The sequence below is a fragment of the Siniperca chuatsi genome, linkage group LG16 (assembly GCF_020085105.1).
Source record: "Siniperca chuatsi isolate FFG_IHB_CAS linkage group LG16, ASM2008510v1, whole genome shotgun sequence".
In the NCBI taxonomy this organism is placed as follows: Eukaryota; Metazoa; Chordata; class Actinopteri; order Centrarchiformes; family Sinipercidae; genus Siniperca; species Siniperca chuatsi.
Window position 1 is genome coordinate 27,249,436 of NC_058057.1, and position 18,543 is coordinate 27,267,978.

Here is an 18,543-nt window from a genome sequence, read left to right on the forward strand (position 1 = left end):
GTTAGAAATCCTCCCCTTTTTCTCTCTCCGTCTCTCGTTCATCATCGCTGTAATGTCTCATCTAATTCATCTCATTACTACAGTGGCCCTGAGGGTCAAAACACAATGACATTTCACAAAACACAACAACTTTTCAGATTACAGAAAGAGTGGGTCAACACTTCTTGCTTATGTTCGGACAGAATCCAAGTCAATTCAGAGCGTATTCAATGGATGTGTTAAGGTGGGTTGGTGTTAGATTGGATCAGCTGAAGGGACGCTCTAAACTCTACGCTGCTGTGATTGGTTGTTTCGCTGTAAGACGACTGATGACGCTCTGGGCATGTGTTAAAGTTAACTAGAATGGTCAGCTACACCTACACTTAATCAGCCCTTACATGGCGAAGTGGCCAATCGTTTAGGCCTTTGGCTTTATTGAAAAAGCTACGCCTTGACAAGTCAATTTCCTGCTCCATCTCCTCAGTCCTAATTCTGTCAAGCGTGCTTCCAGGTTTCACGGGACATTTAATGTCATGACATGTTGAAAGCATATCGAGAATTACATCATATGAATGTCCTTTCTTAATATATTCCCTCATGATTTCAATCTCCTCTTCCATCCTTTCAAACTCAGTTTGAAATTCGTGCAAGGACACTGCTGAGAGTAGTACACACAATAGTGCTGTGCCACCTTTTCCGTAATCTGAAATGTGTTTTCTGAAATGTCGTGTTTTGTGAAATGTTGTATTCTAGGTTGCAATTATATTTTGAATCAGCAGGCAAAAGTTAACTTTAAAAAGTTCCTATTTTATTAATTAATGACAAACTTTCATGGAAGAATCACATTAATTTTGGTACTAAAAACAATGCCATCTCTGTATTATTAAAAACATTTCACACCAAACAAATCAATGTTGCCTTCTTGCAATATATTATAGTTTAATCTATCCTTATTTAAATTACTGTAATACTGCATGGGTAAGTACATCTTCCTCACATCTTAACAAACTGTTTATAGAGCAAAAGAACTTTGTTAGAGTAGCTTCCTCTTCTCATTGTCATGAATCATGACCTCCATTATCTTAATCTTTAAACTCTCTTTAGTATCAACAAACTACAGAATTGTATATTTATTTATTAAATGGATAAAATCTCAGCACTCAGTGGTAACTGAGAGACTTGTCCTATTTTTTTCCAAACTAACTCAGTCATTTATTCATAGTCTACTAGACGGTCTGAACATCTTCATCTTCCTTTATGTTCCAGTAATGTGGCTACATTTTCTTTTCCTTCCTCTTCTGTCTTTTTGTTGTTTCATTATTTTGTAGTGGCCTTTCTATCCCTTATTATTCTGTTTAATGTAATTCTGTTTATTTTGGCTTGAGTTTTTAGGAGAAGTCTTTGTCTAAGCTTTTGTCTTACTACCTTACCCACACAAGCTCTTCTTTACTTTAAATTAATTTATTTCTGAGTATATGAAGGTAAAAATGTATTTTTATATGTGTGAATGTCTTTGTGTAGATATCACATCTTTTATCATTTTTTGTGCAAACAAATAATACATTTAAAAACGTCAAAAACATATATATATATATATATATATATATATATATATATATAGTATAATGCTAATAATAATATCTTTATTTATATAGCACCTTTAAAAACAAAGTTCACAAAGTGCTTTGACAGACAAGGCATAGCAGAAACAGGATACCCAGAAGCCAATATACAGAAATGCCGAACAAAGCAAGACAAAAAAATTAAGACAAGACGTCTTAAAAACAATGAAAAACATTACAAAGAAAATAAAAACAAATGGAAACAATAAAAGCACCACACACATAAAAACAACCACATAAAAGCAAGTGTGTAAAGATGAGTTTTAAGAAGTGATTTAAAAGAAGGCACTGATTCTGCAAGCCTTTTCTCCTCAGGTGTGTGTCGTCTGCGTAGCAATGAAAAGAGACGTTGTGATGTTGAATGATTCGGCCAAGTGGAGGCATGTAGATAGAAAATAAAATTGGACCTAGTTACCTATGGTGACCACGTAGGTTCTTTCTAAAAGGTAGGGATAAAACCTACCAAGTGCAGTGTCCTTGATGCCAACCCAGGTTTTAAGACGGTCAATTAAAATGACATGATCTACTGTGTCAAAAGCTGCACTTAGGTCTAAAAGAGTTAAAATTGCACTCTCCCCCCCGTCAGTTGCGAAAAGGTTGGTTACCTTGAGGAGGGCAGGAGGGCAAAAGCTAAAAGTTTGGTTGAAACCACTTCTTCTAAAACTTTTGATAAAAAGGGAAGTTTAGAAATTGGCCTAAAATTGTTAAGAACTGAAGGTTAGGTTTCGTTGAAAGAGGCTGGCCCACAGCATGTTTAAAAGTAGATGGAAAAATTCCTTTTGCTATGGAGCTATTAATTAATAAAATACTGGGCCCAACTGTGTCAGTAACTTCTTTAAGAAACTTAGTGGGAATCATATCAAGGCTGCACGTAGTTGATTCCATGTGGGATATGATTTCAGATCAAAAGGACAGCGATATAGGTTTAAAACTGCTAAAATAACTACTGGCATGTAAAACGCGGTGTGGGGGGGCAATTTGTTGCCTTATATCCTTGACTGTATTTGTAAAAAATGACTTAAAAACTTCTCACACAAATCTTGTGAAGTGTCGGTAAAATTACAGGGGGCGTTGGTGATGACCGAGTGACACGCATACAGTGCCTTGCAAAAGTGTTTAACCCCCCTGCTAAATCACTCATTTCATTGAATAACAATTAATAAGTTAATATTCTTCTATATATTTTTTAATTTACAACAATACTTTTAATGAATTACTAGTAAGTAACATGAGTTTTACGCCACAAAATATTTTTTAAGAAAATGAAAACTGGAACATGCTGTTTGCAAAAGTATTCAACCCCTTTCAGTTTGGCAAACCTCAAGTCACAATGTTACCTTCAGAATTAGTTGGATGGTCTATTGTAGTGTAACAATAATAACTTATAATAATAATAACTTTGAGTATAAGAATCTTGACTTCACATGTGTCCACTTTCTCACCTGGTTCTTCCTGCTCTCGCTCTCTCTGTCCTCTTTCTCTCCATCCTCCTCCCTCCCTCTTTGCACTGACAATCACATGCAAACATATTGCATGCAGCTAGAAAATGACATATAATCTGATAAAAAATAAAGAAAAGGACTGGAGTGTCCTAGCTACATCTCAGTTTGAAACTGGGGGTGGGGTGGGTAGGAAGTGTAGAACAGTGCTGATTTTCAATTTACAAGCATTTAAGCCCTCAGACAAGTCCGCCAAATCTAACAATAGAGGTCTAAAATGATTTCAGAAAATACTAATAATTAATAATTATATTTATTATTATTGTTGTTTTTTTAGGTGTGCTTGAGCAGCCCTAAAAAGAGTCTAAAAACGCCCATGGGCAGGGTACATAATCAGGTCTGGCTCACAGTCGGCGTTCCAGTTCATCCCAAACATGCTGGATGGAGTTGAGGTCAGGGCTCTGAGCAGACCAGTCAAGTTCTTCCACACCAAACTGGGAAAACACTTTATTTTATGGGTCTGTGATTTCCAAACAATTTCCTAATAATTTGTTGAAAGTTGTCAGTCATTTGGAACTAATTATTGAGATAATAGTTGTTGTAATAGTTGCTTGTAAATATGTTGTGTTTGAAAGCAGGGATTTCCTTGAAAGAACTGCTGCAACTAAGTAAAAAAAATTTAATTGATCATTTATTATTGGAAACTATTTTCTTCATGTATGTTGAATTGTTTGCTCGCCTGTGGAGAATTGCAAATTTTTGCATGTTCAGGTGACCTGCTGTGTACTGCTAATTGGAATTAATTAATTAGAAGTGCACCAATTGACAACTGACTATTTTTCGTATAATTAGTGCCAAATTTCATGGTTCTTTCCAGAAAACTTCCAGGGAAATCATTTAAAGACCCGTAAAATAAAGTGTTGCCAAACCCATTTCTTTATGCACCTGGCTTTGTGCACGGGGGCATTGTCATATTAAAACAGGAACAGGACTCACAGGAATATTTTGGGTATCCCTCGAGTTGTTTTTGCTTCTGATCCTTATACTCTACTATTGACTGCTTGTAAATATCAATGCTTAAAGAACAGACAAAGATGAGGGTGTTATCTATAGCTGCGGTATAAAACTGATGTCGGTGCTTCACACACTGGCCGACCATCAGAGTGGGTTTTTCACGTTTCACTGACCGTCTCTGATGATCCTCCTCCTCGCTCAGCTCTCAGCGTCAGAAGTTGATTCACTCTTTGTTAGTCAGCGACTCTCCATTAACCCTGAGTTTATCGAGGTCAACTTGACTGCAAAGTGTCCCGTCAGACCTGCAGAGCCACACAGGTCTGTAGCAGAGCTCTGCTCTTTATGTCACTGAAATGCCTCCCCCAAAGTACTTATGTGTTTTTAGGGTGACACCTTCAGTTAATGGGCTCCACACAGAGTATGAAAAAAGGAAAGCAAGTAAAATTTCAAGAACAACTACAACACTACCACTGCTTTACCTTCACCTACTGCAACTACCTCTGCTAGGTCACTAGAGCAAGTCCAATTCATGTCTCGATTCATTTTCCAAGTCCAAGTCCGGTCTGAAGTAATTTGGAGTCCAGTTGCAAGTAATTTTTAAACAAAGTGTTTGTCAACTTGCTAGTCATTTGAAACAAGTCCAAATTTGAACCAAGTGGCGGTCAAGTCTTAAATCTTTTTGAAACAAGTCCACTGGTCATTTGAAACAAGTCCAAATCAAGTCTCCGGTAGTTTGAAACAAGTCCAAGACATTCTCGAGTGATTTTAAATCAAGTTCAGTCAAGTCTCAAGGGATGGCGTGGTTCCATCGGGTTGGTCTGTCTAATGCTGGACCCAGTTCAGTACATAGATCCAACTGCAGGGAAATTAAATCGGCTTGTTAGCCAGTCATCATCATGGGCCAGGAAATCTCTGGTCCCTGAAAACTCGTTGCCTCTTAATCCTTCCAGTCGCGTTGTCCTCTGCAGTGCCAGCGCATCCAGCATGCAGCATTACGCACAAGTGTCACCGCAGTATTTATGTTTACAGCAATCAGACTGATTACTTCCCACCTTGCCAAAATGATCGTGTCACTCAGTGGTATCCCCACCCTGGGATATCATTTGAAGGTGGAACTTTGACAGGTGAACACATTTCTTTTATGTGGGTTTTGTTACGTTTGGCTTGCATTATGAATAGCACTGGCTTTATTTCCAGACTTTGCTAATTTACACAATTCATATGTGCAGATGGTGAAGATGTGCCGGCGAGCTGAGAAAGCAGGTTGGTGTCTCCAGTGGCCTGAGACAGCGCTGATTAAATATTGAGCGGACTTTGATTTAATATTTGAGTTGGCTTATATCTTTTACAATTGAAAGGTGCTTATGGAATAGTTATGGCTCACTACAAGCGCAAATAAGTACAAATAACACTGCTGGTTTGGATGTTTATGATAATGTGGATCTATAATTTACGTTTGATATTAAGTGAAATTAAATGTGTGAGAGGCATCATTATACAATCTCAGTGATGTTGATAGCTTTTCAGTGTAGTGAGTCTCTGGGACCCACAGGCGGTCATGTGAGTGGCTCCCCAATAAAATTCAACAGTGGTTCACTGGCCATAATTCTTACTGAAACAGATAAGGCACTCAAATACTGGCATATTGTTAATAAGAAAAAATGCGTCATCGTAAGACTCTGACCTGTTGATAATTCCTGAACTTTATAAAGAGCTGCACACCGGACTGATTAACATGCACAAGTGAAGGCACACTGTAGCAGGGCTCAGGCATTTTGATCATATGTTTAAATCCTGTATTCTCTAGACGTAGAGTACGGTCTGCAGCGATAAACACTCCTATGGCGTCAGTTATTACTTCAGAAACCGTAATGCTCCCATACAGTTGTGCAGCGATACAACATGAGCTTGACTAACTGAGCTAAGTTGACTAGCATGCTACAGCTGATACACACCAACTGGTGCACTGCCAAAACTTGTGATCTAAAAGTGAGGTTTCTTTTGTTTTTGTTTTGTTCACAATGTACGTTATCAGGGGGAAATATTGTGTGCGTCCCCTGGACGCGCCGATGGTGAATTCACTGCGTCCTTTTGGATTTTAATGCGTCAGAGATGCAGGACACGTACCTAGCAACATCACTGCAATCTCAATCTGGTTTCAATTCAGAACCATCTGCGTTGCCAGTTTCCCCAGTCTTCAGTTTTCTTACAGGTGCGCACATTCTCCCGTCAGGTTTGTTTTCATATCACAACTTTTGAGTGGGAAGTGGTGTACGCTTCTTTCAGGCCCCGTTTTGTGCGTACGCAACAGTTAGAAATGAGACCCCTGGTCAGTAATACCTCTACTACTGCTTCCATTAGTAATACTAATATTTCTGTTAACTCTATTACTGCCCAGGTGGGTGCTACACATTGGTGGTGGTTGAGGTGAGTTTCCCCCTTTACTGTCAACGCTTGGTGTATCAAGATAAAGCACTATATAGATGTAATCCATTATTATAATTATTATTATTATTTCTGTTTCTGCACAGATATTTCATAAAAAGTAAGTTTTCCAGCAGTCAATGGTCATAATCGCTCCATTTCCTGGCTTTTAATGTTAAAAATGTGCAGGAAGTGCCAAGTTTTACTGATTGCAGCTTAACAGTAATAAGAAGAAGTAAGAAACCTGGATAATGTATTTCTGTTAAAAGGAGAACACTCGGAGCAGCAGATCGGTAAGTATGACATGACTGTGTTGCTGTATGATAGAAATAGTGCTGTGGAACTGTATTATACTGAATTTATCATTAACTGTGGTTATTGTCATGGTAATCCCCAGAGATGTAGCAGTAATTCCCAGCGGAGCCACTCCATCATTGATCACATACACCTGATCTGGCCTGCTGAAGTTGGGTCTTTAATAATTCAGCTCCCCTCTCCCTCTGACCTCTCCTCCATCTGTGAAGATCAAGCTGGTATAAAGTGATTACTCACTCCGGCTGACACAGTTCTCCACTAAACCTCCCTGATGGCTGAAATATTTACCGCGGCCTCTGAAGCCGTGGGAGTGGGAGGTGTAGGTGCAAAAAGCATCACGTCCCAGTTGATCCCTGTTAAAATAAACTTCCAGACTGTTTGTCTTTTGTAAGAGTAAGAAATCCCAGACTGCACTTAACTGCACTTTGGTTTTATTTGACTTTATCTAGTTTGCCCTTTCTCTTTCCTGCCCAGCTAATTAATTCACTGGTGCATTTACTTGTTAGGGCGTTAACGTTTTAAAAATGAAAATCAAGTCTGAGTGAATGAGAGCTAGCATGTAACTCCTTCAAACTAATTCGAATGCAACCCAGTTAGTCCGATCCTAATCTACAAGCTAACAGGTGACCCCTCCGATTTGTTGATGTGGGACTGTAAGGTGTGTCCTCGAACAGCCTTTATCCATAATTTTGTTACTCTCTGCGATGCGTCCAAACACCACAACGTCAACAGCGAGGCTCAGTTTCGTTAGGTTTAGGCACCAAAACTACTTGGTTAGGTATAGGAAAAGTTCACGTTACGTACCTGACGTAAGTAAAAACCATTACGTAAGGTAAGTTAAATAGTTACTTTAAGTAACTTACGTAAGGTGTAATGTAAGTAATAAGTAATAAAATAATAAAACGTTGACTCTTGGTTTTACACAGGACTCGAACAGCGGCTCCTGGGTGAAAGTCCTGTGTTTGTTTGACCCATCCATCCTTGTTATGTTTACTTTGTCACTCTTATACTATGTCACCTGACATTTTTTTGTCTACGACATTCGCGTGTAAAATGATGCATGTCACTTTCCAGCCAGATCTTGGCGTGTGCTAAACTGCACGCAATTTGAAAGTCATGTTATTTGTGCTCAGATTGAAGAGAACGGGCTGGACAAAGCTGACATGTTTGCTGCCCTGAGTAGTTCCAACTAACCTCAGTGACCTGTGTTATTAAAACGCTAAATGTCGCTAAATGAACTGAAATCTGAAAGAATATAGCTTGAAAAACTGGTTTTAACATCAGAATATAAAAATGCTATCTGCAGCATCAACTTCATTGTTTTAACCTTTTAATATCTTTAAAATTGCTTTTAGGGACTGTAGTGCACACTCTGTAGCTTATTTGTATTTCTCTCTCTTTTCATTTTCCTTTTACGATTTGAAGCTTTTTCTCACCACAACATAGCCTCAGGTATCATAAACATTTTTTTAAAATCTATTTTGACTAAAAATATAAGCAATATTAGCATTATAGAGCCTTACACATGTGCTCTTGCTGTTGTATTGTGTAGTTGGAATGAACACCTGGAGAATCTCATGTGACAAAGACAGAACAGCTCATTCATCAGTTCATTCATACATCCATCCGTCACCTGTCTCTTTGTGTGTTCGCTGACTTCCCCCGGCATGTCGTGGGCGCTCTTGATAAGCGTGCGGGCGATGTGGTAGTAATACACCGAGATGATGGCCAGAGGGATCAGGAAGTAAACCAAGAAGATCATCACCGAGTGAATCTTAGGATGCATCTGATTGGACAGCGGGTAGGGCACACAGTTCACAAAGGTGACGTTAGTGTTGTCCCTGTGACCCTGAGAGGGGAGGAGACCAGGAGAGGAGACCAGGAGCAGAGAGGGGAGGAGACCAGGAGAGGAGACCAGGAGCAGAGAGGGGAGGAGACCAGGAGAGGAGACCAGGAGCAGAGAGGAGAGGAGACCAGGAGAGGAGACCAGGAGCAGAGAGGGGAGGAGACCAGGAGGAGACCAGGAGCAGAGAGGAGAGGAGACCAGGAGAGGAGACCAGGAGCAGAGAGGGGAGGAGACCAGGAGAGGAGACCAGGAGCAGAGAGGGGAGGAGACCAGGAGCAGAGAGGAGAGGAGACCAGGAGCAGAGAGGGGAGGAGACAAGGAGCAGAGAGGGGAGGAGACCAGGAGCAGAGAGGAGAGGAGACCAGGAGCAGAGAGGAGAGGAGACAAGGAGAGGAGACCAGGAGCAGAGAGGGGAGGAGACCAGGAGAGGAGACCAGGAGAGGAGACCAGGAGCAGAGAGGAGAGGAGACCAGGAGCAGAGAGGGGAGGAGACAAGGAGCAGAGAGGGGAGGAGACCAGGAGAGGAGACCAGGAGCAGAAAGGAGAGGAGACCAGGAGCAGAGAGGAGAGGGGAGGAGACCAGGAGAGGAGACCAGGAGCAGAGAGGAGAGGAGAGGAGAGGAGACCAGGAGCAGAGAGGAGAGGGGAGGAGAGGAGACCAGGAGCAGAGAGGAGAGGAGACCAGGAGAGGAGACCAGGAGCAGAGAGGAGAGGAGCAGAGAGGAGAGGAGAGGAGACCAGGAGAGGAGACCAGGAGTAGAGAGGAGAGGAGAGGAGAGGAGAGGAGAGGAGACCAGGAGAGGAGACCAGGAGCAGAGAGGAGAGGAGAGGAGAGGAGAGGAGACCAGGAGAGGAGACCAGGAGCAGAGAAGAGAGGAGAGGAGACAAGGAGAGGAGACCAGGAGTAGAGAGGAGAGGAGACCAGGAGCAGAGAGGGGAGGAGACAAGGAGAGGGGAAGGAAGAGAAGGAGAGGAAATGAGAAAAGAGGAGAGGATACAAGGAGTGGTTATAAGAAGAGGGGAGGAAAGGAGGAAACAAGAATAGGGGAAGAGAAAAGGAAAGGTGAGAGGAAATTAGAAGAAAGGAGTGATGAAAAGAGGAGAAAGGAAGAAATTGAAGAGAAAAAGCAGGAGAGGGAGTATAGAGAACACAGACAGAGAAAACAAACAGAAGAGGAAAGGAAACAAGTAGGACGGAAAGAGGAGAAAACAAGCAGAAAAATGAGAGGAAATGAAAATTGGGAAACAATAAAAGGCGAAAAGATGAGGAAAAGGGGAAAGAATGGGGAAAAAGTCAAGGAGGAGGAGAAAACGAAGAGGGAAAAGTGAAGAAAGAGTAAAGGACAGACAGGAGGAGAGGAGGACATGACAACACATCAGTAACAATCATAAAGCCGATTGTAGAGTTAAATGGAAGCACTTGCCATTCATAAATCTGACTAAAGAGTTTATAGCTGTCTGGGGTGGTGTTTGTCTGGTGGGAAACCCCACTGAGACGGTGCTGCGCAGTGATGAGCCTTCAGCAGTAAGTGATGAAGAGCACACATTCAGTCTGAATGTATAGAAGGTCACAAACACTCTGTGTCAGGATCAGATTGTGTGGTTACGGCAGCATCCACAGGTTTTTATTTCAGAAGGAAAAAAAGAAAATTGACCGATTCCCATATCTGTAATAGGTTTGTTTTAAGAGCGACCTTCTTTGTTTGTGTAATTAACTAATCTGTCAACTTTCCCACCTCTCCTAATGAAGGATCATGTTGCTCTGTAACTGCTGGATGTGGAAATAAGCAACTGTTTCACCATATCATCTTAAAAGGCGAAGATATGTAAAAGTTGTGTTCACAACTTGTTTCTGCTCAAAACAAAACAAAAATCTGTGATTACAGGATCAAATCTGGATGATAGACATTTTTTTTAAATGATCAGACAATATGATTGCATCATCACCATACAACATACATGATTCTACTAAAATTTGATATATGATAATATCAAAATGTCAGCCAGCCCCAGTTTGAGTTATTCATAGTTAAGGGTAGAGCCAGGGTTAGTCCTCGAGAAGAAGACAGGAATTGGGAAGAGAAGGATGTCTGTATGGGGGGCCTAGCCACATTATTTTAGGTATGGTGGTTGTTGTAGAACTACAGTAGTGATTGTTGTATTTTCTTGTATTGTCTTTATTTTACCTGCATGGAGACAACTTGTGAGAAAATGGCCTCAGGAACAGCCAGAAGGACGGACAGCAGCCAGATAGAAACAGCCTTCAGACATGTCCAGAAGACAGCACTGGAAGTCTGGATGTCCATCGGGTTCACTATCGCCTTATACCTGATGGAGACAGAGAGAGAAGCGTTATAGGATAGAAACATAGGATAACAAAACAGATTCTCTCTGTTCCCTCAGAGGTCAGCACTGTCAAGGCGGTTTGCTACCAAAGGTGCAAATTTCCATGTCAAAGTTCACAAAAGTCGAACTCGACGCAAAGAATTCACGCAGATTTAGCGCTTGAATCCACGTATTGCGCTGATTCGATTGACGTGAAGTGATTTCACTGTATAAATGCTGGCCTTTAGATTGACCATAGACTTCAGAAAAGTGCCTTTAATTTCAACCGACTCCAGCAGAGAGTCTGCATTGGGGTCCTCTTCCCTGTTGCTAAGTAGTTGATAAATAAAACATGATCATCAGCAAATAACAGAACAAGACTGACTCTACAAAACTCACTGTTCTCGTCAGCCTATTATCTGGGTATCAATATTTGCTGTATTACCAATCTGCTGTTGTTTTCACACGACAGCTGTCTGGTATTACAGTACATGAACACGTCTTCATGAAGCACATACAAACATCCTCAAAACCAGAAACACACACTCAAACTTGCAACAGTTCTGGAGGGTACAGCTGCTCCTACAGGGAAGGTCACTTCCCATGGTGCATTGCTGCAGTGTGCAGCAGCAACATTGAACCCTCATCATCTACTACTACCTGTGACCTTTCACCTCCCTACACTACCAGAAGAATGACAAGTAACTTCTTCTTCATGAGGAACTGCAGCGTTCAACAAACTTCCTATCACAACAACCCCACACTTTTTATGAGATATTTTGGCTAAATTTCAACATGGATCTATGAATAAACAGATTAAATTAGACTTCAAAAGGCTGCCAGCTGTAGATATCCTCATGAATAACAGAGTAAAAGCCATTATGAAACGAACCTGTCATCCCCTTTCAGGTTTTCTGGGCTGAAACCAAACATAACTCATCTAATAATCATATAATTTTTCTTTTGACAGCATTACTGGCTCCAGGCTCTGTTAGTTAATGAGAAACTCCAGCAGCCATCGCTCGCTGCTGTGGCTGCAGACTGGAGGACAAAGAGAGGAAACAATAGCACTTTGTCACTCCATTATATTAATTATTCTTTATGTGTAATCACTGAGCTGCATTTTAAAGTCCTCATTAGACAGCCAATCAGGGATTCAGCTGGACAGGGACACAGTGTAGGATTCATTTACACCAGGGAGGTAACAGCCGCCTGTTCATCTGATGTGGCTGGCTGAGGTTTACATGTAGTTTGAAAAAAGAAAATTCCACCGGTCAGATTATTGAATTTAGCATGAAAATGATAGTTTGTAGCGTTGAGGGCATTCAGAAATGATTAACTCTTTTTATCACGATTTTTACTCCCTTTATTCCCAGTGTTTTAGCAGAGTCACTACATGTCATAGCTAGGCATGCCATATATTGTTTTCATGATGTTAGGCTACTCAAAAATGCCAACTTACATGTGAGTCCTAGGTTGGTTTTTATTTCAAAAGGTTTTACACAGCTGAAAATATTTCAGCCTCCATTTGCATTTACAAACTGGCAGGACGATGTGAAGCATGTTCATTTGTTTTATGATTATATTATTATCTTATGTATTTAATTTTAAGAATGTTTATTTATCACATATCTGATTCTACATTCTTAAATTTGTGTATTGTCTGCTGTTATTCTGGTCTGCAACCATTCTGATCATATCTGTCTGACACTTGATTATGCTTATCTTCATATTTTATCTAATGTAATATTAGTTTTTGTAACCTTCGTGTTTTATGTTCCATACGCTGCTGCTGTTTTGGCCAGAAGAAAAGAGAGGTAAAAGAGATTCTTAGAAAACGTTATTATATACTACAGCATCATTTGTGTATATATGTGATATTGACCCTCTTTCATCCTGGTGATGCTTGTATTAGACTGTCAGGATATTAAACTGTGTTTATGTAACTGACTGTTTCCAGAGCTGGTTTCATGACTGGACTTTGTATTTCCGTCAGGATATCGTGCTCTTGTGTTCTTTCAGATTACAGTTGGATTACTCGTCCTTCCACATCTTTAAAAAAAAAAACAACCTAGTGTTTCTCTTCCTGCTGTATTTCATTCAGAGAGACACAAACAGAGTCACAGCGAGGTCGGATTTCATTCAGCCTCATTCGACTGCACCTCACTCTCTGTCATACACCTCTCGCCCAGAAAGCTAACATCTTTGTGCTGTATCTCACTTTATGTTTTATTGATGTAATGATTTGTTGATTATTTATGTAATTTAGGAGCTATAAGTTTTACATTCTTTCTCCAGGCAGTAAATTTTGACACGTAAAGTCCAAGCTGACTCAGTGATGCAGGTGTTTTTCAGGTGTTTTTCAGGTGGTAAGAACAGTAACTATGGGGAACGTCTGGAGCTAACGTTGCCAGCGATCGACAGCATGTCTGAGCACCACGTTCGATGGTGGCAACAACAGTTTATCCGAGCAGGAAGGCCTGGAAACACTGCTGACGAGGATGTTAAAGTATTCATTTTATTACAATAACAAATTTAGAGGATTGCGCAGCCTTGGTAGAAGTGTGTGTGTGTGTGTGTGTGTGTGTGTGTGTGTTTCATGTTCTTATATCCCGGTGGGGACTAACCTGAATGCACACTAACCACATGGGGACTTGTGTCACTGTGGGGACAGAAATTGAGGTCTCCAAGGGTAGAGACTGCTTTTTGAGGGTTAAGACTTGGTTTTAGGGTTCAGGTTACAATTAGGTTAAGGTTAGGGTCAGGGTCAGGGTTAAGGTTAGGGTAAGGGGCTATGGAAAGCATTATATCAATGACTGATTTAATGTTTTACACACTGATTGCGGGGATTTGCTCCCATTCAGACACAAGAGCATTAGTGAGGACCAACACTGATATTGGGTGATAAGGCCAAACCAGGAAAAACAGACATTCAAAGGAACTTTTATCAGTATTAAAGTATTAAAAATGCCCCATAAACAACAACACCCATACAGACACAACACCAGTAAACAGTGGGCAGCGATCTACAGGATAGCCTTCGGTCCCTGAGGATGTATTTCTCACTGAAAAGCCACATTGTGTACCTCAGTTCCAGGGTCAGTATCATCTGTCTGCATCTGTCCAAATGTTCAGAATAATGGAGCGTGCCCTTCAGATAAAATAAATCACTGCTTCAGTTTGTTTATTTGCAACTCTCTCAATGCTGAAGCGTGGCCGAGTAAAAAAAAAGCAAGTTTTCCAGATATCTGTAAGGCCGTGTTTTTCTCACTCCTGTGTTCACAAACATTACCGATATAACTTTGTTTTAGTTGTTGTCTAATGTTAGATATTAGATATTAGATATTGTTAAGAGACTTATCAATAGATTTGGAGTGAGAGCAGGCTCCACTCTCTAGAAGCACATTGCATTACCCAAAGAACACCTGAAAAAAACACCTGGACGCTGTCTCATGCACTTACTGCTGGTATATTTGCATAACACTCATTAAAGTTGTGCTTCCCTCCAACACACCTGTCATACAGTCAGGAGTGCAGAGATGTATTCATTTTTTTTAAATTCACAGAAGAAATTCAAGAAAAAAATGTATTGAAAATTGAGGCTTTATCTCAAAATTATGATTTTATAGCTCATAAATGCGAGGAAAAATTATGGGATCCTTATCTTGTAATTATGAGATACACATCTCATAATTCAACCATGTCTCCCAGAAATTACAATTATTATATACTACTAAATTGCAACAGCAAATATGTTCTGAGAGAAATGTAATGCCATCCGGATTACATTCATCAGGAAAAAACATTGCCACTGAACATGATCCATCCATTATGTTCCCCTCCAAACATATTTGGCAAAACAAAGTAGTAGTATATAAATGTCCTTTCTAGGAAACAAGGTTCGAGTTATCTCCAGTTGAGCAGACAGAATCAACACTACCTCATTTAATTCCCTTTTATTTCCTATTCTGTGACTAAATGACACAATTTGAACGCCGGTGTTAGACATCCTGAATGACTGGCAATGTGCAAACACACACACACACACACACACACACACACATCTGATCTACTTGTTGTCACTCCACCAGCTCCAGCTTTCACTGACCACAGTTTCAAACAGAAGCATTAACTTTATGAATGGCTCTTGCTGTTACAATTAAACAAGTAAACTTGGACCTAAGTTGTATCCATAGCAACACAATCCAGTGAAACAGGTGTTGCTGGTCACAAGCAGCTGACTGATCACTTAAAGGACAAGTCTGTTGATATTCTATATTTTTCTTATTGTCAACTAATCCCACAGAAAGAGACCAAACCAGCAGTGAACGTCTCTGCTAACGAGTGTGTGTGTGTGAATCACAGCTGATGGATCGTCTTCCTCCATCGTTGTCCAGAAACTGTTAAAACTCATCAGCGAGCCGCTCTGCTGCACTGGCTGACATGTTCCTTCATCACCACGAACACACACACTGTAGTTTATTCTGACTCAGTCCCACACACACCGTCCTGCTGCCCCAAACACTCACTACAGCACCACATGTGGATTCATCCGCCGCTGGAAATAGTCCCCGACAGATGCACTGTTTCCTCCTGTTAGTCTGATAAAAACTACAGCGAGCAGCTGTTTGAGGAAACTACTGAGACTTTTTTTTTTATTAAACTGTATATTTGTGAGCTGCTTTTAAAGATTTAAATCTTCAGTAGGAACCAGTGGGCTTGGAGCTGAGAGCACAGACAGGGTAGGGAAGTCAGAAAGTATTACTGACTGAGAAAAATATAGAATATGGCCAGCCTTATCCTTTAACGCAGATGTTGCATCTGTGTGTGCATTTTTGTGTGCGAGCTCGCTTTCAAACTTCTCACTGCATGTCAGTCACTCTCAACACTAAAACCTAGCTGTTAGCATTTGGCTAAAGCTCTGTGTGCTCCTTCTTAAATGACCCGACTACCACAACAACCAATAACATCAGTGCCTAGGGCTACATTGAGTATATAGGATATACAGATCTCATAATAACGTGATAAAGATTTGGTATTTGGTATACGAAAATCTTTACGATTTTAGTTCCCCCATGTTTTTGTGTTGTTGTTTTTGGTGAATACAATTCACTTCTGCACAGTTCTGTGTTTTGAGTTTTTAATCCCATTTGGAACTGTTACAGTACTTAGGAATGGACTGGAACTGTAGATGAGTAAGCAGCTTATCTACATTTTTCATTCAGATGAAAGACTACACAGAAAAAATATAGAAAAGTAATGAATAAATGTGCGCAGGGTTGGTGTGTGGGTTGACTGCATGATTCAGGGGGGGCGATGAATACAGCACACACAAAGTCAGAACCTTGAGCGTTTATCTCCAAGATTTATACAAAAAAAGGACTGAAAAGCGTCACCTTCCTGACACCTTCTATGTATCATACCTGGTGGATTCATACATGCTTGAATGTTTTCTAAACCTTCATGTATTCAAGGAAAGGTGACACCTACTACTTCACATTCATTCACTTACACACACACTCACACCTGGAAGTTGCTGAGCACATGCACGGCTTTCCAGTATTCTGCTTTCCACCCACAGAGCAGATCCACTGGTAGAGTGGCAATGGGGAGGATTGGGAAAAAGCTTGCAAAGCTCCACAAAACTGACAGTTTGACCTAAGGTTTTAGAAGAAAACTCACATCCTCTGGGGAGCATGAATGTGCTCGTAAAATTGAATGGCAATCTGCCCATTAATTACTGTTTAATGTTTCTTGTGGACACAAGTGGTGACACTAAAGGAAAGGGTCACTATATATATATATATATATATATATATATATATATGAGCTATAAACGCCCACACCAACTTTCGGATTTCAATACCTCGTCATGGCTAAAGTATTGGCATTAGACGAAAACATTAGGATTCATCCTCTGGGACCATAAATATCTAGAGCTAATTTCAGGGCAATCTGACCAGTAGATTTTGCTCTGGACCAAAAAGTTTTGGGATTGACGGAATGACCATCACAATCATTTTCAGTCTGTGCTGCTAGCAGAGCAAAGAAAGTTAAAATCATAGTCCCTCTGTGGCCAAAATATATTTGACGAGTTGTTGGATTTCAGGGGAAATGTTTAGTTAAAATGCTCAGCAGGAACATCAAAACATAACTCAGAATTGTTCCGAGTGTAGCTGAATTGCTATTTTCACAAAAATATGGGTTCTTCTCTCGTGCCAGCTGCATCTCTTTGGATAAATCGGTCTCGGAAGTGCTGAGGATACTGTTTGAGCCAAGCTCAGTTTAATCTGTTGAGGCTGAAATTGATGCTCAGGTTTGAAATTATTGGGTGTGTACAGGTGCGGCTGTGGCTGTGGCTCAAAGTGTAAAAACGACAAATTGCTATTTTATGGGGGGTTATGTGCCAGACGATTTCTTAGCTCTGAGCAGTTGCCAGGCAAACATGGGAGACTCCAGGAGGTCTGCTTACTATCTAATAAAGGCAAAAATGCCTAAAAACAAAGGCTGAGGTGTGGTAATGTTAGGCAACTAGCACTGCTCAGTTAAGGTCAGAGAAGATTGCCATAAACCAACAATCATTATTTGCATGACCACAAGAGGTCACTTGTCAGGAAAACGTAAACATTGATTGTGGCTCAGGAGGTAAAGGCAGTCATCCGTCAGTCGCAGAGTTCATAGTTAGAAGTATCCTTGAGCAAGACACTGAACGACAACTGCTCCCAATGACGAGGCCAGCACCTTGTCTGCTAGCTATGCCACCACTGGTGTTTAAGTATTACCATGGTTTTGAGAGTTTAGTGTGTTAAGGGTTCCAAGGAGAACTCTTCAGTGTGTCAATGTGAAAAGTGTAAAATGAGTTCATGAACCTGTTACGACCGTGGTATTGACAGGGTTTCTCATGGCACCTTCTGCGGTTCCCTTATGATCTCTGAGATTCACTGTTTACCAAGAAGTGACATTTCCCAGGATGGTAACGTGTCCAAAACAGGCAGTCATGCAATAAGGCAAACACATCCACTATCTGATAGACTGATTCTTTGGCTGATGAACTTAAAGTGGGCTAAATAAACACTTTTAGGGCTAACAAACTCTCAAAGAGCACTTGCTTCTCCCTCATTACCACCACTGAGGTGGCCTTGAGTAAGGCACTGAACCCCCAACTGCTTCAGCAAAGCTTCCTCAGACATGACACAAATACATAACCTCTGTAGCTACAATGGCTTTATGCACTGACAGCCTGAGGCTGTGTAATGTCTCACACATCATACAAACTCACCTGCAGCTCCTCTGAGGGTTTTCACATGGCTATATGTTTCATTTAAACATCTGTTACCATAGCTACCGATCTGGTGCAAACCTAAAAGTCTTTTTTTTTTTTAAGAAAGGCTTTGTCACCGAGCCGTATTTGCAGCTCAGAATGCCATCTACACTCTCAGCATGTGGAGAATAGAAGTGTCTTGACTCTGCAGCCCCTCTGGTGCAACCCAGGGGCTGGTGAGTCATGAATCAACCTGTGGACGCCGAGACTGAAAGATGGCACCTTGTTCTAGTGAAGCTGCTTTGCCATAAATGCTCA

At 40.8% G+C, this 18,543-nt stretch overlaps 1 protein-coding gene across 1 annotated transcript in view; it reads right to left on the minus strand.

Moving 5' to 3' along the window:
* The window catches only part of nmbr (neuromedin B receptor), a 50,292-nt gene that overhangs the window by 17,887 nt on the left and 13,862 nt on the right, over positions 1–18,543 (minus strand). The window contains exons 2-3 of the mRNA XM_044168085.1: positions 10,826–10,967; positions 8,427–8,642 (exon numbers count right to left, since the gene is read on the minus strand). Coding sequence (XP_044024020.1) covers positions 8,427–8,642; positions 10,826–10,967 — 358 coding nt within the window. The remainder of the gene's footprint in view (positions 1–8,426; positions 8,643–10,825; positions 10,968–18,543) is intronic.